The 24,667-nt window shown below is 44.6% G+C and overlaps 1 protein-coding gene across 1 annotated transcript in view; it reads left to right on the top strand.

The window, feature by feature from the left end:
- Window positions 1-17,154: 17,154 nt before the first annotated feature.
- The window catches only part of TMEM173 (transmembrane protein 173), a 198,816-nt gene continuing 191,303 nt past the window's right edge, over window positions 17,155-24,667 (top strand). The window contains exon 1 of the mRNA XM_030213073.1: window positions 17,155-17,208. Coding sequence (XP_030068933.1) covers window positions 17,206-17,208 — 3 coding nt within the window. The 5' untranslated portion in view covers window positions 17,155-17,205. The remainder of the gene's footprint in view (window positions 17,209-24,667) is intronic.

The following is a 24,667-nucleotide window of genomic DNA, read 5'->3' on the forward strand; positions in this document are numbered from 1 at the left end:
CTTTCCTATCCAGGATACTTGAACGTGCTGTTCACCGCCGTTGCCTTGACTTTCTTGCTTCTCAAGCTATTCTTGATCCACTTCAATCTGGCTTTCGCCCCCTTCATTCAACTGAAACAACGCTTGCTAAAGTCTCCAATGATCTGTTCCTAGCCAGATCCAAAGGTCTCTACTCTATCCTCATCCTTCTCGATCTATCTGCTGCTTTTGACACTGTTGATCACAGCCTACTCCTTGATACGCTGCCCTCACTTGGATTTCAGGGCTCTGTTCTTTCCTGGTTTTCTTCTTATCTCTCCCAGCGTACCTTTAGTGTATACTCTAGTGGATCATCTTCTACTTCTACCCCACTGTCAGTTGTTGTACCTCAGGGATCTGTCCTGGGACCTCTTCTCTTCTCCATCTATACGTCTTCCCTTGGTACTCTGATCTCATCCCATGGTTTTCAGTATCATCTTTACGCTGATGACTCCCAGATCTACCTCTCCACACCAGACATCTCAGCTGAAATCCAGGCCAAAGTATCAGCCTGCCTGTCTGACATTGCTGCCTGGATGTCTCAGCGCCATCTGAAACTAAACATGACCAAGACTGAGCTTCTTATCTTTCCCCCTAAACCAACCTCTCCTCCTCCCCCATTCTCTATTTCTGTGGATAACACTCTCGTCCTTCCTGTCTCATCAGCTCGTAACCTTGGGGTCATCTTCGACTCCTCCCTCTACTTCTCTGCACATATTCAACAGACTGCTAAAACCTGTCGTTTCTTTCTCTATAATATCAGCAAAATTCGCCCTTTCCTTTCTGAGCACACTACCAGCACCCTCATCCACGCTCTTATCACCTCTCGCTTAGACTATTGCAACTGCTTCTCACAGGTCTCCCACTTAGCCATCTCTCTCCTCTTCAATCTGTTCAAAATTCTGCTGCTCGACTAATATTCCGCCAGGGTCATTATGCTCATATTAGCCCTCTCCTCAAGTCACTTCACTGGCTTCCTATCCGTTTCCGCATACAGTTCAAACTCCTCTTGTTGACCTATAAGTGCATTCACTCTGCAGCTCCTCAGTACCTCTCCACTCTCATCTATCCCTACATTCCTCCCCGGGAACTCCATTCACTGGGTAAATCTCTCTTATCTGCACCCTTCTCCTCCACTGCTAACTCCAGACTCTGTTCCTTTTATCTTGCTGCACCATATGCCTGGAACAGACTTCCTGAGCCGGTACGTCAAGCTCCATCTCTGACTGTCTTCAAATCTAAGCTAAAAGCCCACCTTTTTTATGCTGCTTTTAACTCCTAACCCTTGTTCACTTGTTCAGAACCCTTATTTTATCATCCTCACTTTAATATTCCCTTATCTTTTGTTTGTCCTGTTTGTCTGTCCTAATTAGATTGTAAGCTCTGTCGAGCAGGGACTGTCTCTTCATGTTCAAGTGTACAGCGCTGCATACATCTAGTAGCACTATAGAAGTGATAAGTAGTAGTAGTAGTAGTAATATTACCTGTATCCTGAATGGGCATATAAAATGAGTGTACTTCCTACTTCAAGCTAGAGAGACAGCCACAGAGCTGCTCTCTCATGAGAAACCAATTAATTGTATCTGAATTGGCAAGTAATCCAATTGCTTTCTCATAGGTAGCTTTGAGTCTTTTATATCTACTGATTGGCTATTGAGTAGTAAAACAAAACATTAAAGGCTCAGACCCAGAGAACAGCTATGTGTAGCTGGGGTAATATATTCTCATAACCAATTGATTGTACATGTTACTTGTATATTCTTTGGAGTCTCAGATATAGAGGTAATTTTATGTAGTAATATTCTGTACTCTCAGTGAGATATCTCTGACCTGATAATTGTACTTGATAAGATATCTAATAAAGAGCAAACTGATGCAGCCTTGGGTGGTTTATTTCTTCCTAAGTATTGGTGGGTAGACCACTATATTGGGAGGGGTACATACACCCTAAATATTTGGGAGGGGTACATACACCCTAAATATTTACTCTCTCTCTCTCTCTCTCTCTCTCTCTCTCTCTATATATATATATATATATATATATACACACACACACACACACACACTTAAGGAGGTATTATTAAGCAATAATGCAATTTTGTAATTGGGGTAAGAAAAAAGAAAGGCTTGAGCCAGATTATCATATTACTAAACAGATCAGTATATTGCAGAAAGTATTATATGACATTGGACCATGTCCAGTAACTGAAAAATGTACAGAAAGCATGTAGAACACTTCAAGATATAGAGCAAAAGTTTCAGATTTATTTAAATGTGTATAATTTGTAATGCAAAGATGAGCAGAGGAATTTAATTATGTGGTTAAGTTTAAACACATTAAAAGCTCTAGGGAAAGAAATGGAGAATTTACAAACATGTAACTGACCTGAAGAGGTTATCAGATGAATCAGAAACACTTTCTAGCAGGAATTTGTGTCCCCGAAATCAGAATGCACAGCTAATATAATGAGTTAGAACAACAGGTTGTAATTCTAGCTCAGGCTAAAGCCACAGCAGAAAGGTTGCATAATGAGGCGGGAAAGGTACCAGGTCTCATGGCAGTCATCCAAGATCTGGGTGTTAAAATAAGGGAAGCTGTGGTATTGAGAAGCAAGCTACAGGGAAAGCAAGTGAGAATGCATTGCAAATTAGAAAAAAATGAAAATGAATCAAATGCAGGACCAAATTTAAATAATGTCACAGGGAAGTGACACAACTGTGGCCGTGCCCCCACTTTCAGACTCACCTTGTCTTCCATTGGTCAACCTTAGAGGTGACTCCAGACTGTTTTTTTTCCTTTGCATTGTTGCTTCTGCTACCACTTCTTCTGTGAGTTTCCTCTCTGGTGTTCACTGAGTTTCAAGTCTTTTTCCTGAAGTTATGACATCATCAGTGAAGGCTCTCATAAGAAACATGAGACCATTCAAACAGGGCCTTTGCAGCTTCAGAGATCTCCAGGTTTTCCTGAGTGCTTGTTTAGCATTTGTGCCTTGTTTCTTGTTTGTTTTCTAGTGTGCTTTGTGCACTTCTGCCTTGGTTCTTGTTTGTTTTGTAGTGTGCTTTGTGCACTTCTGCCTTGGTTCTTGTTTATTTTCTAGTGTGCTTTAGAATGTTTGCCTTGTTTCTTGCTTATGTCCTTGTGTGAGCTTGGGTTTGCCTTCAGCCCTTGAGTTTGTCTGGGTGCCAGTGCAGCCTTGCTGCTTGTGTGTGTTCTGCCTTCTTGTGTTTGTTCTTTTCTTGTTAGCCTAGCCAAGCTCTGCTTCTGTGTATCCTATTACTGCCTAGCTAAGTGCTGTTTCTTATATTTGCCTATGTACTTATTGCACTTCTTGTCAGTTCTTGCCTGTGTGCATTTGCACTTCTAGTCTGTTCCAGTCCTGCCTGTTCAGTCTAGTTTTCCAGTTCCAGTCCTTGTTTGGGTGGTTCGCCATTCGCTGGCAGCAGCCCAAGAGCTCACTTTTCCCTGAGTTCATGACAGGAAGAATAAAAGGACATTTAAAGGTAAACTTTTAAATGTAAATACATTATAACGTTTGTCAGAACCAGGCCTGAAAGAAGGAAGCATGGTAATTTCTGTATCATTGAATGCATCCCAAGATGGGATAGTTTTGAAGATACTGGGATATTTTTAGCATCTTTAGTTACTGTAGCGCAGGCAGAGAACCTGACAGGGAATGAAATAGTGCAGATTTTAAGAATGACAAGTCCTGAGGGTCTTAGGGATGCATTCACACACGCCATTTAGTCATCTATAGATACAGACTTAATGAGGGGGGGGGTGGGGGATTGGTCTTTCTTCTTCCTTGTCAACGTTTGGAGAAGAATTGGGATTATGGAGATGTAGGGGACAAGTTGGAAGTATTAGACAAGGGAGTTGGGATCCAGAAAAATATTTAAAGACAGCAACTGTTTGGGGAGTGATGGCAGGAATTGAAACAGGCCCTAGGCTAAGTGAATCAGGAAACAAGAGGCAAATGATTCCGAAAGCAGGACACCTTTATTGCTAGCAATGAACAGTACTGAGTTCAGTCTCAGGATACTGCCTCCTGAGCGTCATCTGACATTCGGTCTTATACAAATTAGTGATCATGCGCATAAAACACACCATACGTCACACATGCACATGCGCAGTACCTGCACATGCGCAATACATTAGTAATTCTGTAGTTCTCACAGAGAAAAGATACGTCAGTTTCATAGCTTTCATAGAAATTGTTACTTTGTAAGAAAATGTAACTTATTGCAGTGTTCCAGCACGTTCACACAATACAGCCTCTATACATGGGTCACGAGACTGCCTTGGCAGAGCCCGCTGCCTTCCCTACAAACCTGAATTGCTGACTACTACAACTTGTTATCTGACTGCTGGTTAACAAATACATACTACTAGTAAAAATCCAAACTGCACAGATTTAGGTCTTAGTCTAGGCTCATTATATGAAAGCTGAGGTTTTGGTACAAAGCAAAGGTGCAAGTGTGAATTCAAAGTCCAAACAGAAAATCCTGTTAGTGCAAAAGTTCACAAAAGTCCAGTAGTTATTCAAAGGTGGAGCATGCCACAGGTAAGGCAGAAGTTCATGAGTGTTAGGCACAAGGTCTGACACAGGTGGTCTTGTCGGTCCCACAGTTGCTACATTACAGCCGTTCACTCCTACAGAATGATTTATTTATTTATTTATTGCATTTGTATCCCACATTTTCCCACCTTATGGCAGGTTCAATGTGGCTTACATATTACTAAAAAGGCGGTTACAAAATTTAGATTTGTAGAAGTCTAGTACATAATACAGAAGTACAATAAACGCTTAGGTTGATATATTAGCATATTGTGATTGATGTAAAAAGAACAGTGGAAGATGAAGAAAGTGAGGAAGAACAGTATGATTTTGCTAGGAGATATGGTGATTTAGTGGGAACTGAGGTGGAATGGAGAGAAATAGCAAAAAGACTAAAGCCTGACGTATTAAATCCATTGCAACCTTGTAGAGATGGTGAACCTGTAGGAACAGAGAAGTAGAGAGAGTATGGGTGCTTCTGCAGTATAGAGAAGATAACATAGCCACATGAAAGGGAAAAGCTAGTGTTGCTGTGCTGACACCTAGTGGCAAACCCAGGGTGCCCAGAACAGTTAGATTTTCTCCTTATCCTTCTAATGAAAAAAGTTCTAAACAAGGTACCACAAATATACCAATTAAAAGAAATCCAGAGCAAGCTCAGGAGAGTGATATTAGAAGAGATTTAAGACAGACAGTAATGGGAGAAAACATGACACAGTTAGATAGGAATCCCACCAGTGCTTTGATAAAATGTGCAACACAACTTTTGCGAACAAGTAGGGAGAAAGGAAGTTACCATGTAGACAGTGAATACAGTGATGAACAAGAAAGGAATGAATCACATGCAATGACATGAAACAAGTATTTCTTTTCAAAGGAAAAGAAAGGGCACACCAAATCAGGGACAGTCAGACTAGGAAATGGGCCATGAGGTGGGACTGGAATGAGGAAAAATACCAATTTATTTTGATCATGGAAGCAGGCCTATTCTCCCACTTCACACAGGCCCCAATAATACATATGCTTTATTAAGATCGGGAGGCGGGGCTGGTGGTTGGGAGGCGGGGATAGTGCTGGGCAGACTTATACGGTCTGTGCCAGAGCCGGTGGTGGGCAGCGGGGCTGGTGGTTGGAAGGCAGGGATAGTGCTGGACAGACTTGTACGGTCTGTGCCAGAGCCGGTGGTTGGGAGGCAGGGCTGGTGGTTGGGAGGTGAGGATAGTGCTGGGCAGACTTATACGGTCTGTGCTAGAGCCGGTGGTTGGGAGGAGGGGCTGGTGGTTGGGAGGCGGGGATAGTGCTGGGCAGACTTATACGGTCTGTGCCCTGAAGAGCACAGGTACAAATCAAAGTAGGGTATACACAAAAAGCAGCAAATATGAGTTATCTTGTTGGGCAGACTGGATGGACCATGCAGGTCTTTTTCTGCCGTCATCTACTATGTTACTATCTTACTATTAGATACTGGTGCCTCTGTAAGTGTAATTTCATTTGTACCTCATGGAGCTATTGTAGGAAAAGAGATAAATATGCAAGGATTTGAGGAAACGGAGAAGAAGGGGCTACAATTGAATACAGTGAGTATTCAATAAAAAGGCATATCAAAAAAGATATAGTGGAATTAGAAAAGGTGCGAAGAGCGACGAAAATGATAAAGGGGATGGGACGACGTCCCTGAGGAAAGGCTAAAGCGGCTAGGGCTCTTCATCTTGGAGAAAAGGCGGCTGAGGGGAGATATGATAGAGGTCTATAAAATAATAAGTGGAGTTGAATGGGTAGATGTGAAGCGTCTGTTCACGCTTTCCAAAAATACTAGGACTAGGGGGCATGCGATGAAGCTACAATGTAGTAAATTTAAAACGAATCGGAGAAACTTTTTCTTCACGCAACGTGTAATTAAACTCTGGAATTCGTTGCCAGAGAATGTGGTAAAGGCGGTTAGCTTAGCGGAGTTTAAAAAAGGTTTGGACGGCTTCCTAAAGGAAAAGTCCATAGACCGTTATTAAATGGACTTGGGGAAAATCCACTATTTCTTGGATAAGCAGTATAAAATGTTTTGTACATTTTGGGGATCTTGCCAGGTATTTGTGACCTGGATTGGCCACTGTTGGAAACAGGATGCTGGGCTCGATGGACCTTTGGTCTTTCCCAGTATGGCAATACTTGTACTTATATAATTTCCCGGATCTCCTCTTGAACCTTTTTTAAAAATTGGCGTTACATTGGCCACCGTCCAATCTTCCGGTACCACGCTCGATTTTAAGGATAAATTACATGTTACCTACAATAGCTCTGCAAGCTCATTTTTCAGTTCTATCAGTACTCTGGGATGAATGCCATCCGGTCCAGGAGATTTGCTACTCTTTAGTTTGTAGAACTGCCCCATTACATCCTCCAGGTTTACAAAGAATTCATTAAGTTTCTCCAACTCGTCAGCTTCGAATACCGTTTCCCACCCAAATCCCACTGGTATCCCACCCAAACACCTGGAGTATTGTGTTCAGTTTTGGAGGCTGTACCTTGCGAAGGATGTCAAAAAAAATGGAAGCGGTGCAAAGAAAAGCTACGAGAATGGTATGGGATTTGCGTTCCAAGACGTATGAAGAGAGACTTGCTGACCTGAACATGTATACCCTGGAGGAAAGGAGAAACAGGGGTGATATGATACAGACGTTTAAATATTTGAAAGGTATTAATCCGCAAACGAATCTTTTCCGGAGATGGGAAGGTGGTAGAACGAGAGGGCATGAAATGAGATTGAAGGGGGGCAGACTCAGGAAAGATGTCAGGAAGTATTTTTTCACGGAGAGGGTGGTGGATGCTTGGAATGCCCTCCCGCGGGAGGTGGTGGAGATGAAAACGGTAACGGAATTCAAACATGCGTGGGATATGCATAAAGGAATCCTGTGCAGAAGGAATGGATCCTCAGAAGCTTAGCTAAAATTGGGTGGCGGAGCAGGTGGGGGGAAGAGGGGTTGGTGGTTCGGAGGCGAGAATAGGGGAGGGCAGACTTGTATGGTCTGTGCCAGAGCTGGTGATGGGAGGCGGGACAGGTGGTTGGGAGGCAAGAAAAACTGCTGGGCAGACTTGTACGGTCTGGGCCCTGGGAGAGACAGGTGCAAAACAAGGTAAGGTATACACATGAGTTTGTCTTGGGCAGACTGGATGGACCATGCAGGTCTTTTTCTGCCGTCATCTACTATGTTACAATGAGGCTCATTTTCAAAGCACTTAGCCTCCCAAAGTTCCATAGAAACCTATGGAACTTAGCCTCCCAAAGTGCTTTGAAAATATGCCTCTATGTAAATCTTCCTCAGTGAAGACCGAAGCGAAGAATTCTTCCCCGATCGCTCCTTTTACTCCTCAGTCATCTAGCGGTCCAACCGATTCTTTTGCCGCCTTCCTGCTTTTAATATAGCTAAAAATGTTTACTATGTGTTTTTGCCTCCAATGCAATCTTTTTTTTGAAGACCCTCTTAGCCTTCCTTATCAGCGCTTTGCATTTGACTTGACATTCCTTATGCTGTTTCTTATTATTTTCAGTTGGTTCCTTCTTCCATTTTCTGAAGGATTTTCTTTTAGCTCTAATAGCTTCCTTCACCTCACTTTTTAACCACGCCGGCTGTCGTTTGGTCTTCTGTCCTCCTTTTTTATGTTTCAACATTTTTATTGATGGATCAACCTGATGTATACAGCCAAATAACTTCAAATTCAGTATTGCATTGCATTCAAAAAACATTGGTACAAAGTGAGTAAGATTTGTCATCAACATAGTTTTCATATTTTCTCCATTCCCCCCCTCCCACCACTTTAACCCTTCCCCCCTTACATTCCGATTATAGGTTGAACGGGTTAGCCTTATTTGGCAGTAATCAGTAGGTTTCCCATATTCTTTGACAGTTCTCTTGACCCCTATCCTGGTCGTGACCTACCCATGTTCACAGCCTCTAATGACTCGGTGGGCTACTACTGTCCTGGGAAGGAGCCCTTACTGTCCTCCTTTTTTAATACGCGGAATATATTTGAACAGCATCCACGCCTGATGTAAATTTTTGACCCTCGCAGCCGCTCCTCTAAGTTTTTTTTTTTCACCATTCTTCTCGTGTTATCATAGTCTCTTTTTTTTAAAGTTAAACACTAATGTATTTGATTTCCTATCAGGGGCATTTTCAAAAGAGAAGGGCGCCCATCTTTCGACACAAATCGGGACATGGGCGTCCTTCTCTCAGGGTCGCCCAAATCAGCATAATCGAAAGCCAATTTTGGGCGCCCTCAACTGCTTTCCGTTGCGGGGACAACCAAAGTTCCTGGGGGCATGTCGGCAGCGTACCGAAGGCGGGATGGGGCGTGGTTAAGAGATGGGCGTCCTCGGCCGATAATGGAGAAAAGAAGGGCGTCCCTGATGAGCATTTGGTCGACTTTACTTGGTCCATTTGTTTTCACGACCAAGCCTCAAAAAGGTGACCGAACTGACCAGATGTCCACCAGAGGGAATCGGGGATGACCTCCCCTTACTCCCTCAGTGGTCACCAACCCCCTCCCACCCTCAAAAAAAACTTAAAATTTTTTTTTCCAGCCTGAAATGTCATACCCAGCTCCCTGACAGCAGTATTAGTGGGTGCAGTGCACTTCAGGCAGGCGGACCCAGGCCCATCCCCCCCTACCTGTTACACTTGTGGTGGTAAATGTGAGCCCTTGAAAACCCACCAGAAACCCACTGTACCCACATCTAGGTGCCCCCCCTTCACTCCTTAGGGCTATAGTAGTGGTGTACAGTTGTATGGAGTAGGTTTTGGGGGGGGGGTTGGGGGGCTCAGCACCGAAAGTAAGGGAACTATGCGCCTGGGAACAATTTGTGAAGTCCACTGCAGTGCCCCCTAGGGTGCCCGGTTGGTGTCCTGGCATATGAGGGGGACCAGTGCACTACGAATGCTGGCTCCTCCCATTACCAAATGCCTTGGATTTGGTCATTTTTGAGATGGGCGTCCTCAGTTTCCATTATCACCGAAAACCGGGGACGACCGTCTCTAAGGACAACCACCTCTAAGGTTGACCTAAATGTTGAGATTTGGGCATCCCCGACCATATTATCGAAACAAAAGGTGGACACCCATCTTGTTTCGATAATAGCGGTTTCCCTGCCCGTCCTTAGAGATGGTCATCCCCGTTCGATTATGCCCCTCTATGTATACTTACTTCAAAGCTAATATCAAATCCGATCATATTATGATCACTGTTATCAAGTGGCCACAGCACCATTACCTCCCGCACCAGATCATGCGCTCCACTAAGGACTAGGTCTAGAATTTTTCCTTCTCTCGTCGGCTCCTGTACCAGCTGCTCCATAAATCTATCCTTGATTTCATCAAGGAATTTTACCTCCCTAGCGTGCCCTGATGTTACATTTACCCAGTCAATATCGGGGTAATTGAAATCACCCATTAATATTGTGTTACCCAGTTTGTTTGCATCCCTAATTTCCTTTAACATTTCTGCATCTGTCTGTTCATCCTAGCCATCACTATCCTTTTCCCCTTTACACATGGAATTTCAATCCACAGTGATTCCAAGAAATGTTTTGTTTCCTGCAGAATTTTCAATCTATTTGATTTAAGGCTCTCGTTAATATACAATGCTACTACTACTACTACTATTTAGCATTTCTATAGCGCTACAAGGCATACGCAGCGCTGCACAAACATAGAAGAAAGACAATCCCTGCTCAAAGAGCTTACAATCTAATAGACAAAAAATAAAGTAAGCAAATCAAATCAATTATTGTGTACAGGAAGGAGGAGGGTAGGTGGAGGCAGGTGGTTACAAGTGGTTACGAGTCAAAAGCAATGTTAAAGAGGTGGGCTTTCAGTCTAGATTTAAAGGTGGCCAAGGAAGGGGCAAGACGTAGGGGCTCAGGAAGTTTATTCCAGGTGTAGGGTGCAGCGAGACAGAAGGCGCGAAGTCTGGAGTTGGCAGTAGTGGAGAAGGGAACAGATAAGAAGGATTTATCCATGGAGCGGAGTGCACGGGAAGAGGTGTAGGGAAGGACGAGTGTGGAGAGATACTGGGGAGCAGCAGAGTGAGTACATTTATAGGTTAGTAGAAGAAGTTTGAACAGGATGTGAAAACAGATAGGGAGCCAGTGAAGCGACTTGAGGAGAGGGGTAGTATGAGTAAAGTGACCCTGGCGGAAGACGAGACGGGCAGCAGAGTTTTGAACCGATTGGAGAGGGGAGAGGTGACTAAGTGGGAGGCCAGCAAGAAGCAGATTGCAGTAGTCTAAACGAGAGGTGACAAGGGTGTGGATGAGGGTTTTGGTAGAGTGCTCGGAAAGAAAGGGGTGGATTTTACAGATGTTGTAAAGAAAGAAACGACAGGTCTTGGCGGTCTGCTGGATGTGAGCAGAGAAGGAGAGAGAAGAGTCAAAGATGACCCCAAGGTTTCGAGCTGAGGAGACAGGGAGAATGAGAGAGCCATCAACAGAAATAGAAAACGGGGGGAGTGGGGAGGTGGGTTTGGGGGGAAAAATGAGATGTTCGGTTTTGGTCATGTTTAATTTCAGGTGGCGTTGAGACATCCAGATAGCAATGTCAGACAAGCACGCTGAAACTTTGGTTTGGATGCAAGGTGAGATATCAGGGGTAGAAAGGTAGATTTGGGAGTCATCAGCATAGAGATGGTAGGAAAAGCCATGGGATGAGATTAATGAACCAAGGGAAGAAGTGTAGATAGAAAAGAGGAGGGGACCAAGAACAGAACCCTGAGGTACGCCGACAGGCAGAGGGATAGAAGTAGAAGAGGATCCACCAGAGTGAACACTAAAAGTGCGGAGGGAGAGGTAGGAAGAGAACCAGGAAAGGACAGAGCCCTGGAATCCAAGTGCTACCCCTCCACCAACTCGATCCACCCTATCACTGAGATATAATTTGTACCCCGGTATGACAGTGTCCCACTGGTTATCCTTCTTCTCAGAGGCGTAGCTAGGTTTTGATGTCTGGGGGAGCAGACTTTTGTAAAATAGGCGCCAGAAGGGTAGACCGGCCATAGCATCCCACAGCAGAGAAGGAAGAACTAATCTCCACACATGCAGAAACACACCTGGTACAAAATAGGGAGACCACAAAAAACATTTATAAAAACTGAAATGGTGACCCCCCCCCCCCCCCCACCTCACTCCTCTCTATCCAAGAAAGCTAGGCTCTATAAGCAGTGCAGTATCAGTACAAGAGAAACAGAAATGCATTTTCTCCTGTACTCTACAAAATACTCTGGCTATAGGGACTCCCCCTCACCCTCCTGTATTCGTGCAGAGATGTTTTCACCTAGTAAAGGGTCACCAAAACAGACATCAGATGCAGATGTGGTTCCATGTGTCCCAATGACAGAAGTTTAATTTTACTTCCATTTAATTTCAGCATATTCCATCATTATAACACCAGGCTTCCCAAAGGCAGATTACAGCAACAGTTAAGATCAAGAAGCAGGATATTCTCACTGAAATGCTGTCATTTGTATTGTATAGAACACTGTAGAAAAATGAGCACAAAATACAGAGATTATAACTGCGGTTTCTCCCAGCTATAATAATTTTTAAGCTATTTTAGTGATGTTCAATTTTTATTTAATGATATTTATATCTAGACATGGGAAGCTTTCAAATAAATTAAAAAGCTATCAAATAAGTAAAAAATAAAACAAAATCGTTTGTCCTCCACCTTTTAAGGCACTGCCTATCCAACTGGAACAGCTTTAAATAATCTTTTGCTATTGCTTTAGCATTTGCTATTGTTTTGAGTGAACTAAAGTCCGTATAATGGACTAGAAGGGAATACCCCATCTCCTGTTTTCTTCAATCTCATTGGACACCATCCCCTGCTTCCCTGGTCCCCCTCCTCTCTGGGTCTCCCTTGCTTCCCCCCCCCTCCTCTGAAATCTCCCTTCTTGCTTCCCTTGATGACCCCTCCTGTTTTGAGTATCACCACCCCACCCCTCCCCTTTCTTTTTTTTTTAAATTTTATGGGCTAAAAAAAAGGCTGTGTGTACCCTCCCCCTCCTATCCATCAATCGCCTTCTGTAACCCAACCCCCCCATCCATTGATCGCCTTCTGTAACCCCCCCGTCCATCGATCGCCTTCTGTAACATAACGTAATGTAACCCAACCCCCCCTCGGGCCCTGAGAATTATATTTTATTTTTAGCTGGAACAGCTAGTGCCCGAGGAACCCTTCCAATTTCCATCCCCCACACACAGTCAGCCAGCCTGCGGACTGCCAGCACAGTGCGCGTGGTCCCTTGGCCTTACCTTATCCAAGAGAAGAGCTCAGCTGAGGCCAAGAGGCTCCGCATCCTCCGAGCGCTGAACAGCTGGGCGTGGGCAGCAAGGGCTGCAACAGCTGCCTAACATCGCGTCGCACCGACCACGTCACTGTGCCTGAGGAGGAGAGGAGGACTTCTGGGCCGGGCGGCAGGCCTGGCTCTGCCTGCCCCACAGTGCTGCGCTGCAGTGGAGTCGTGTCAGAGAAAAAAAGAGGACACAGGAACGTCGTCGAGAGCGCTGATGATAGCGCATGGGTAACTTAGCTTAGCAGCAGCAGCTGAGCCTCAGAGGTCTGTTCCCTTCCCGTTCCTGGCGAAGAGCAGCAACAGGCACTCACGGACTCTGCGCGGGAAGGCAACAGTAGCATGCATGCACATAGGCGCTGTTTATTGAGAAAATCCATTTGGGGGAGCGACCGCTCCCCCTGTGCCCCACCTAGCTACGCCACAGCTTCTTCTACCAGGTCTCAGAATTGCCTATTATATCTAATTTTTCATTTAGTGCAATATATTCTAACTCTCCCATCTTATTTCTTAGGCTCCTGGCATTTTCATATAGACATTTCAAACTATGTTTGTTGTTCCTATTTACATCATGCCTAGTACTTGACAGTATTAATTTGTAATCTTTTGTCTGATTTTTATTTTTATTTAAGGACACCTGCCTGCTTATAATCGAACGAGAAAAACGCCCAAGTTCCGACCTAAATCGGGAGATGGGCGTTTTTCTCACAAAAACAAATAAAGCGGTATAATCGAAAGCCGAACTTTGGACGCTTTCAACTGCACTCCGTCGCGGATGCGGACAAAGTTGACGGGGGCGTGTCGGAGGCGTGGTGAAGGCGGAACTGGGGCGTGGTTATCACCCGAACAGAGATGGGCGCCTTTCGCCGATAATGGATACGTTTGTAGCTAGAATTTAGGGCACTTTTCCTGGACCCTGTTTTTTCACGAATAAGGCCCCAAAAAGTGCCCTAAATGACCAGATGACCCCCAGAGGGAGTCGGGGATGACCTCCCCTGACTCCCCCAGTGGTCACTAACCCCCTCCCACCACAAAAAAATGATGTTTCACAACTTTTTACTTTCACCCTCAAATGTCATACCCTCCTCCCAAGCAGCAGTATGCAGGTCCCTGGAGCAGTTGTTAGGGGGTGCAGTGGACGTCAGGCAGGTGGACCCAGGCCCATCCCCCCCCTACCTGTTACAATTGTGCTGCTTAATGCTTAGTCGTCCAACCCCCCCAAATTCACTGTACCCACATGTAGGTGCCCCCCTTCACCTCTTAGGGCTATAGTAATGGTGTAGACTTGTGGGCAGTAGGTTTTGAGGGGGATTTGGGGGGCTCAACACCCAAGGGAAGGGTGCTATGCACCTGGGAGCTCTTTTACCTTTTTTTTTGTTTTTGTAAAAGTGCCCCCTAGGGTGCCCGGTTGGTGTCCTGGCATGTGAGGGGGACCAGTGCACTATGAATCCTGGCCCCTCCCACGAACAAATGCCTTGGATTTATTCGTTTTTGAGCTGGGCGATTTCATTTTCCATTATCGCTGAAAAGCAAAAACGCCCAGCTCACACCTTGGCGAATAACACATGGGCGTCTATTTTTTTTGAAAATATGGTTCACTCCGCCCCTTCACGGACCCGTTCTCGGAGATAAACGCCCATGGAGATAGGCGTTTCTGGTCGATTATGCCCCTCCTGATCTACTACGGTCACTTTTGCAACCTCACTATCAGGATACCCTATCTTCCCTGTTTTGGTGATATCTTTGAAAGATACCTTATCCCGAACCACGCGCTTTTGAGCGACTGTCGGCCTTCCCCCATTTCTAGTTTAAAAGCTGCTCCATCTCGTTTTTAAATGCCGATGCCAGCAGCCTGGTCCCACCCTGGTTAAGGTGGAGCCCATCCTTTCGGAATAGGTTCCTCCTTCCCTAGAATGTTGCCCAGTTCCTAACAAATCTAAAACCCTCCTCCCTGCACCATCGTCTCATCCACGCATTGAGACTCCGGATCTCTGCCTGTCTCTTGGGCCCTGTGCATGGAACAGGTAGCATTTCAGAAAATGCTACCCTAGAGGATCTGGATTTGAGCTTTCTACCTAAGAGCCTAAATTTGGCTTACAGAACCTCTCTCCCACATTTTCCTATGTCATTGGTACCCACATGTACCAAGACAGCCAGCTCCTCCCCAGCACGATCTAAAATCCTATCTAGGTGACACGTGAGGTCTGCTACCTTTGCACCAGGCTGACAAGTCACCAGGCGATCCTCACGTCCACTAGCCACCCAGCTATATGCCTAATGATCGAATCACCAACTACAACAGCTGTCCTAAACCTTCCCTCCTGGGCAGAACATATCCTCGGTGTGAGTGAATAGTACATCCCCTGGTGGACAGGTCCTGGCTACAGGAGTACTTCCTACATCACCAGGGTGATGTTCTCCTTCTAGGAGACCTCCCTCCTCCAAGGTAGCACAGGGGCTACTAGACTGGAGGTGGGACTTTTCTACAACACCCCTGTAGGTCTCCTCTATGTACCTCTCTGTCTCCCTCAGCTCCACCAAGTCTGCTACTCTAGCCTCAAGAGAACGCACACGTTCACTGAGAGCTAGGAGCTCTTTGCATCAGGCAGACATATCTCATCAACTGGGAGATAATCCTATATAATAATTTGCACCTTCAACGTTCCATCGCTGTCTGGCTGCCTGGGTTCGTAACATCTCAAGATGTCAGCCAGCCTCTAGCATTCCATTCCCCCTCACTGCCCCACCCTCGCGTCAAAACATAATGATGTCAGAGGGCAGAATAATGAGAGGGAAGGGAATGCTGGAGGTGAGCTGATGTCAGGATGTTACCAACGAAGGAAAGCCAGCCAGAAAACAATGAGGTACAAAGGAAGAGAGAATCGCGGCACATCGAGGGGAGGGCAGGGCAGAGCAGAGCGGAATCGATGGATGGGATTGGATGGGAGGAGAGGATAAGAGAGAAGAGAATCGCGGGACATGGATGGGAGGGCAGGGAAGAGGAGAATCGCTGGACATGGAGGGGAGGGGAGAGACAAAAAATCGCTTACAAGAGAGCCTTCCTAGGGTCCGTTTCATTGTTGAGGAAATGGGCTAGGTTCCACTAATCATACATGTGACACTCAATGCAAAAGACTGGATAGCACCCTTCTCGCTGCTGGACTGCTGACTCCATCTTAGTGTTTTTGAGTTTTTAAATAATTTAAAACTTGCTACTGTATTAAGGATATTAGCCTAATATAAAAGTGCCTTTTAGTTTATATAGTTTATTGTATGATTTATTTAGTGTTTCCTTCTTAGATGGTAATGAAATGTATTTAAAACTCTGTAAGAGCACTCCTTGCTTGATACCCTAATTACAATAACTGACTATAAATGAAGAGTTGTTCTAGGGGTGGGCGGGAAGACTAAACTAGATCCTGCAGTGCCTGCTATATTCTATCTGTTAATGCTGTTTTACAAAGTTTTTTAATCTAAGTGGAAAAGACTATGGAGATTAGTTGATAAAATTTGCTTTTTTTATTTTTATTTTGCCTATCACTAACCTACAATTCCTCCTTTAAACCCCAATCTTTAAGTTCCCAAAGCACAAAGCAAAATAGTGTTCAGTTACCAGAGAAATGTCCTCTTCTCTCGGAACTTCTCAGAAATTATTTATTTATATGTTTATTTCTGTGCATTTAAACAGATTCAGCTATCTGTATGCTACTCAGGAAATGCTGTAAGACTTATTTGACAATGCTTCCTAGGGGTGGGGGAAGAAATCTTGAGGTTTAATTTAGAGGTATAAATAGTTTCTAATGGATTGCTAATTACATTGTTGTTGTTGTATGAGTTTCTGAAATGTTGTAATCCAGTTGCAAATTTTTAAAAAAAAAAGTGAATAATTTTAAAAATTCTCATCTGTTTAAATCTATATTACAGTTTTGCTGCTGAAAATTGACCTCATGATGTTTAAATTTGCATTTTTACAGGATTATTCTGGGAGGGATGATGGAGTGATCATGATTGTTGGCATCAAAATCTTTGGGTGGAGATTGGGGTGTGGGAGCCCAGGGGCCGTAAGACTGAAGGTTTGCCTAGGGCACTTAATATAGTTAAATTAGCCCTGGTTACTGCCTTGGCTTGCCCAACAGAATCTGTCTTTCAATTTCCTTTCTGCTGCTCTGCTCAGTTACTTACAAGAATCACCTGACCTGGGAAACTGAAACTCATAGCTGGGAGGAAGTATTTAAAGTCTTAGCTTGAATTTGGCAGACAGAAACTTGAGAAGCGAGGCAGGGCAGAAGCAGACATGGTAAGAAAGCAATTGGATCTTTTACTGAAACTGTAGTAGATTCTTGTTATTTTTCATTCTCATGCGGCAGCTATAAGAGGAAGTATAAAATAGCATCTGTCCAGACAATACCAGAACACTTGGTCAATATTACAGAGTTGCCAAGTTATCCAGTTCCAAGAGGGAGACATTTTGGCCGCTCCTGGCTTTGAACATAAATTTCAAATTCTGCTACGTGATAGGTAGATCATGGGACAGTGCTTTAGGGAATTTCCTAGCCTGCATGTTTTGCTAGAAACTGTACATCATAGAATTATTAATCTGTGATATGCAACCACTTTTAAAATCACAGTACAAATCCTATGGATCATTTTAGCTTACTGTATGAACAAAACAAAACAGCAAAAGTAGAGGCTGACAAATGTAAAAACCAATAGGGAGGTAATATCAAAGAGCAGTTTATGCAGAATATCAAGGACCCGACACAGTCCGTGTTTCGGCGCCAAAGCACCTGCCTCAGGGGTCACAAAAAACTTTCTACAAAAAACACAAAATAGATTAAAAAATTTTTTTTTAAATATCGGATAATATATCTGCCTTTATAAAATATATAGCAAACATTTATGGACATTCATGATAAAATTGCACGACTGTAAATATATAACAATAAATAATTTGAAATTTGGCGCCAAAACACGGACCGTGTCGGGTCCTTGATATGAATATTCTGACTAAACTGCTCTTTGATATTACCTCCCTATTGGTTTGTACATTTGTCAGCCTCTACTTTTGCTGTTTTGTTTTGATTCTCCATGGAGGCTCCTCCTGTTTTTTTTTTATTCATTTTAGCTTATGTTCAGAGAATGGGCTGTAGAAATCCAAAGCCAAATGTCATATCGAAGGAGAAAGCAAACAGACAGTTGAAGGAATAGTAATGTGATAGTGAATCAAATTTATTAGGATTTACTTACCGCCTTTAAGGAATTCACTCAAGGCGCTGTACAGCAAGAATAAGTCAAACGTAAGCAATAACCAATTACAGCAGTAAAACTATTCAAACAATACAAAGTACGGCATAGTATGCTACATTACAATTTCAACACAATACGTGATACAACATTTTAATAGACAGCATAGGGCGTAAGCAAAGATGGAACATATAGATAAGATAGAGTAACAGGAGTAAGAAAATAAGGGCTCAAATTATGGAGGAAAGAGAAAGAATGAGAAGGGAACTGGGAATGTCTGGGAAAACAGAGACTTGTAGATAGAGATTTGTAGATAGAATTCAACATGAATGTACATTATATGGACCATCACATTAAATTCCTCATATTGAACCCAACTGACATCTAGGGACTTATATAGTGTGTAAAGCGGAACAAATGGAAGAAGACAACTAGTTTCAAGTGTACTTTATTATTGATATACTGCCTATTATTAGAACATCTAGGCGGTTTACAATTACAATTAAATTAGGGAAGGTAGAGGAGGAAAGAAAGGGGGCAAGAGGAAAGGATTAACAATGTCATTGAGGAGATGGGGTAAGAGAAGGAACTTTGCCATGTATTTCAGTGTCACTATGAGCCCCAGGCCCATTGACCTTCAGCAGACTGGTCATTACAAGGTTTCATTCAGTTCCCACACATGGGATATTTGCAAGCTGAGGCTAGACTACCAGTGGTTTTATGTCGGTGGAAGTGGGGTTGGATAGGGAAAGGGGGGTTTAGAAAGTATTTTTGTAAATTGGAGGGAGGGAGGAAAGGGGGTCCATGTTGGGGTGGAATCAGGGGCATAGCCAAACAGCCGATTTTGAATGGGTTTGAGCCCAAGTTGAGTAGGCACAGAATTGGTCCCCTTAACCCCTCTCTGCCCCTTTTCCCCCCACCACCCTCCAAACCAAAATATTAAATATTTGAGCTGGCAAGGATCCTCAAAACCCTGTCAGCTGAAATCTCCTCCTCCTTAGGCAGCCAGTGCTCTTCCAAACGGCAGCCGGCAACACTTGCCTCATGTTGATGCTGACACCGACACCAACAAGCTCTGCATGCTCAGTGCTTACACATACACAAAAACTGAGCTTGTGCAGAGGGGCTGGTGTTGGCGTTGGCTCAAAGCAAGTGCTGCCATTTGGAAAAGCGCTGGCTGCCCAAGAAGGACGAAATTTTTAGCTGGTGGGATTTGGGGATTTCTGCCAGCCACAACAAGAATGCCACAATTTTGGGTGCAACAAAAGAAAAAAGCAGGCCTTATTGGAGAAAAATAGTCTTTAATGGATTGTTCAAAGCTCCCATTCTCAGTACTTACAAACAGGTGCTCGACATGGCCATGTTTCACCAGAACAGGTTACATTAGGAGCAGTAGAAACCAGCTGGTGTTAACCTACAAACTCCACCAATGCTGACTAATGTATCTCTTCCTGGTTCCATCTGAAAACATGGTACTATGTCGGGTAGTTGTTTAAGTTCCGGGGTGCTTTGAAACAACCCATTGTTTTCTCCAATAAGGTCTGCTCTTTTCTTCTGTTCCATGGTGGATCTTGTAAACCGGTTGCCTTCTTGTTTTTTTACTCCCACAATTTTGGCTGGGCCTGAATCCAAATTACTACTACTACTACTTAACATTTCTAAAGTGCTACTAGGGTTACGCAGCGCTGTACAGTTTAACAAAGAAGGATAGTCCCTGCTCAAAGGAGCTTACAATCTAAATTTGGGTGGCTATCCAGCTTATTTTCAAAAGAGAACGCCGGGCAAAAAGCGACATAAAAGGCACATGGCCGGCCCCATGAAAGAAGGCCAGCTAAATCCAATAATCGAAGGTGGGCCATAAGGCTGGCGACAACGCGAAGCCGGCCATCTATGGCTGGGCCCTCAGGGGGCATGTTAGGGGCGTGTCAGGGGTGGCGTAACGAGATGGCCGCCTCCAACGTATAACAGCTAGCGTCATGGTTTCGTATGGCCGGGAACATGGCTGGCATTAATTAGACCTGAAATAAAAGCGAACAGAGTAAGGAGGAAGTTGTCTTTAGACCCATTAGCGATTTTGTGGAGTTGGAGCATGGCGAGAGCGTTGTTGGGAGAGAAAGCTGGATCATTGTTTGAGAGTTTGTTGAGTACCTGTTACCTTTGTCTGTGTGCTGTGGTCGGAAAGTTGTCAGCCTCACCTGCCTCATTTGTGTTTTACCTTTTCACCTTTTCCTATCTACCCCTTCTAGTCCCCAAACCCAAACACCACTACTCCTTTCTCTATCTCCCCAATCCCTCTCCATTCACTGTTCCCAATTTCATATTTCATTCCCTTACCTGTTTGTAGTCTCTGTTTGTCTCTTTGTCCTGTGTACTGCTGCACTGTGTTTGTGACGACTGCTTGGAAAGTGATTGGCTACAGGGTGTGGCAGGAGTGCTTGCAGTGTGGCTCTGCTGTCTGTGACTGCATTGTTTGTCGGTGGTGGCAGAGTGAGTGTCAGCTTGTTTGTTCCTGCTGTCTTTCACCAAGTTGGTAGGGAGAGATGAGCACTGTTGTATTGCACCTCTAGTGTGGGGAAATGGAGGCACTAAATGCGCAAGTGGCTTACATGTTGGAGGAAGAGGGGAGGCACCGCAGGAGGTACGCACATCCCAGAGTTTTCAGGCCCCATAGCACTTTCCTAGTCCTCATTGACCTGCAGTGTCTCACTAGGTACCGCTTTGATAGAGCTGCCATTCAGCACCTTTGTGACCAGCTCCAAACCCTCCTGCAGGCCAGGACCCGTAGGAACAACCCCATCCCTGTGCACCTAAAGATCACTGCTTCGCTCTCTTTTCTGGCCACTGGGAGTTTCCAGTCTGTCCTAGCTGTGAACACAGGTCTAACCCAGCCTTCCATTTCTAACTGCCTCACCCAGTTCCTTGAAGCCTTCCTTACCCACACCTCTCAGTTCATCACTTTCCCCACCACCCCCCAGGCCCTGCAGAACAACATGGCTGACTTCTAAGCCGTAGCTCGCTTCCCCTCGGTCATAGGCACCATTGACTGCACACATGTCGCACTCAGACCCCCCCCCCCCCCCCGGGCACGAGAGGCCACTTATAGGAACAGGAAAGCATTCCACTCCATGAATATGCAAGTTGTGTGTGACGCCCGGGGGGGGGGGGGAGATTCTAGACTTGTGTGCCTCATAACCAGGTTCCACCCATGATGCCTATATATTGCAGCACTCAGGAATCTTCCGCAGGTTTGACCGAGAGGAGATCACTGGTGGATGGCTCCTAGGTAAGTGCAGCATGGATCTGCCAAAACTATACCTCCTCCAACAGCCAGCCCTCAGCACTGTCTCCATCCAGCTCACTCCACAATCCACTATTCCCCCCCCCCCACCTCCACAAGGTAACTGCTCCAAACAATACACACTCATCACTCATCATCTGTTTCATCCTGCTTCTCTCCAAAGGTGACAGAGGCTACCCACAGCGGACTTGGCTCATGACCCCCATAGTGCACCCACAAAGAAGGTCAGAGGAGAACTAGACATCGGACCACCCATGGCATCATAGAGCGCACTTTTGGACTACTGAAGAACAGGTTCCGATGTCTGGACTGTTCTGGAGGGGAGCTCCTGTATAGCCCCCAAAAGGTGGCAAAGATATTCCTGGTCTGCTGCATGCTACATAATTTGGCAAAGTGCCGAGGACAGGCCCTTCCAGAAGAGCCACAGCCACCACAGAGGCAGGCCCCAGAGGAAGAGGATGAGGAGCCCCCTCCACGTCCTCCCGCCCACAGAGCAGAGCAGAGTGCTCACCAGCTGGGGGTCAGAGCCAGGCAAAGACTCATTGAGACAAGTTTTCAGTGAAGTAATGTATATTTATTTTTTTTATTTTTATCTGGGCTCCCAGAGATTGTTGGTGGTCAGTGCTGTGACTCCAGAAGCAGTTCTGGACTTCCTGCATGGAGCTGCGCTGTCTGCGGCTTGCCCCAATGCTCTGAGTGTTGGATAAAAGTCTGTAAATGTGTTTAGTTGTGTGTTTAAACATACAAAAAGGTACACTGTATGTATAGTTTGATGGCACCAATGATTGTGGGATGTTTTGATCTGATTGTATAGAAATTGTATGGGGTTTTGTCTGAAAGTATAGCTTTTCTATTATTTCCTATGGAAAGTTATTTTCAAAAATGGAGATTGTGAAAAAAATGTTAATTAGTGTCCATGGGGCAAACACCCTGTGTTCTGACACCTTATTGGCTAGCTGAGGTCAGCTTGCCAGGAAGGGGAGGAGGGGCTGAAGACACTGGAGAGGAAAGATGTGTCTGGGAGAGCTCTGAGTGCATGACAGGATTTCTAGGCAGAAAAGTGTGTGAAAGTAAGTTTTTCTGTGAGCTTTAAATTCCTGAATACAGGTGAAGAGAGTTGAAAGTGAAAAGTGCTGGATTTGAGCAGAGAAAGAAAGTTCTAAAACTGATTTTTCTGTGTGCTGTTTAAGTATATGAAAGGGAATTTCTCTGCAAGTGTTTGAGCTCTGTGCAGTTGAAGTGAGCTGGAGAAAAGTGTTGGATTTGAACAGTGAAAAAAAGAACTAAAACTGATTTTTGTTTGTTTGTGTGCTGTTTAAACGTTTTGCAAGTTAAGACTGGTAGAGAGACCATGATTGTGTAAAACAAATTTGTGCACGTATCCCAGGAAAACTGGTCTCCAAGCTTAAGGTTGGCCTTGCAGTATACGTGTGTTCACATGCTGGTGCACTAGAGTGGAAGATTGCATGAATTTGGAGACACAAAGATGCTGAGAGCTGTGTGACTGCAAGATCCAATGAAAAGTGCCCTTCCTTAGTTAGGGAACTCAGTACAAGAACAGAGAAACTATTTAAGGTTATACAATTATTCTTTATTTTGTTAGTTAGCAAGCCACAGTTATCCCTGAATACCAGCTAGTGCTGTTCCTGCTGGTAGTCAGGAAGGAAGTTTTTTTTTTTTGTTGATTTCATTTAAAGGGTGAGGCAGTAAGTAGGTTCCTGTTGTAAACGGGACCGCTGCGCCAGTAGGGGGAGGAAGGAAGTCTCCTCCTCAGGATTAATCCAAGCCCCACAAATTGCCACCAGCAGATACTTTCAAATATTCTTTTCTTTTTATTTTTGTTTCCAAGTTACAAACAAAAGCTTCAGTCCAGCCCTGGGTTAGGGCTGCCCCAGGCAGGGTAGTGCTGCCCCTCACCCAGCAATCCAAAGTCTCTGACCTTTCTTGAGGGCTGCAATAGTCCCCTTTGGAAATACTTCCTTTTCACAGTATGTATCACAAGCAGTGCTGGCCTTTCAGCAAAATTGTTCCCTCCTGTCCAACCAGGGTTTCCAGCTCCCACAGTTCTTACACAACAAACAGGAGCAGCTGGGGAACCAGGCTTATACTCTTCCAATCCTCTGCCCTTCCCCCACAGCAAACGGTTCAAATCAAAACAGGCTTCTTCCTTACAACAGGTTTTAAATCAAAACTTTTAAAAACATAGCTTTCCCCCTTTAGGTGCTACCTTCCTCAGGGCTCTCCAGCTCCCATTCCATCCTCCACCTGCTTCTCACCCCACCCTTCCCTCTACAGGTGGGAAGCATCATGTATTGATTACGGAGCCAGGGAACTGGGCTTCTTCCTTCTCCCTCCCTCTTGTGGTCAGAGTTGGTATATACCCATCTTGTCTATCCCTGGGGCTCCCTTTGCTGGGACGGGCAATGCATTCTGGGAGACGTAGTTCAGGATTTTGTTGTTTCATTTTGTACCTCTGGGCTGTAGCCTTGTCACACTGTACTGAAAGAAAAGATCCTGAGCTTCAACATACAAGGGGGAAGAACAAAGAAGCTCCAAGAAGGGTCAAAGATAAGTCTTCACTCCTATGCAAAAGGACACTGAGAGGTCACAGTTTAATCTGACTTACCTGTTGTAGAGACTGAATCTGGGTGTTCACACCTAAAAGACAAAGTAATTCAAAATAATTGATTCTTGAGACACACCATATAAAGGAAATTTATAGATTGAGAGAGAACAAATAAGATACTTTGGTTAATACTTGTCTGTTGATTTCACTGTTGTTCTACTGCTGCACCTGTAAGGAAAACAATTATGCTATTAGTTTATGTATAAATGTATTTTTATGATACAAAAGAACCTAATGTGTTAAGAACATCATTTTTTCCATACCCCAAATTGGGTTTAAATAAACTACTAATAACTTGTACTTACCATCTGTGTGGTTACTGGGTCTTAAAATCCTTTTAGTTTTCTTTCCCTTCCTTGGTCTCGGACTTTGGAGGCGAGGTTAGTTTAATTGTCTCCGAGCTCAGAGGTGAACTGCAGGCTTGAGGTATTCGGCCACGGGTAATAGTAGAGCTTGCAGGGCCTTCTGGGACGAGGAAGCTACAGTAAGTTGACATTTATTTATATCACACCATATTTACACACCAACACCCCCCCCCCCCCAGCACCATCACCTGCTCTGTGCATATTCCCCTCCCTCCACCCCTCA

Source organism: Microcaecilia unicolor, chromosome 8, assembly GCF_901765095.1.
Source record: "Microcaecilia unicolor chromosome 8, aMicUni1.1, whole genome shotgun sequence".
Classification (NCBI taxonomy): domain Eukaryota; kingdom Metazoa; phylum Chordata; class Amphibia; order Gymnophiona; family Siphonopidae; genus Microcaecilia; species Microcaecilia unicolor.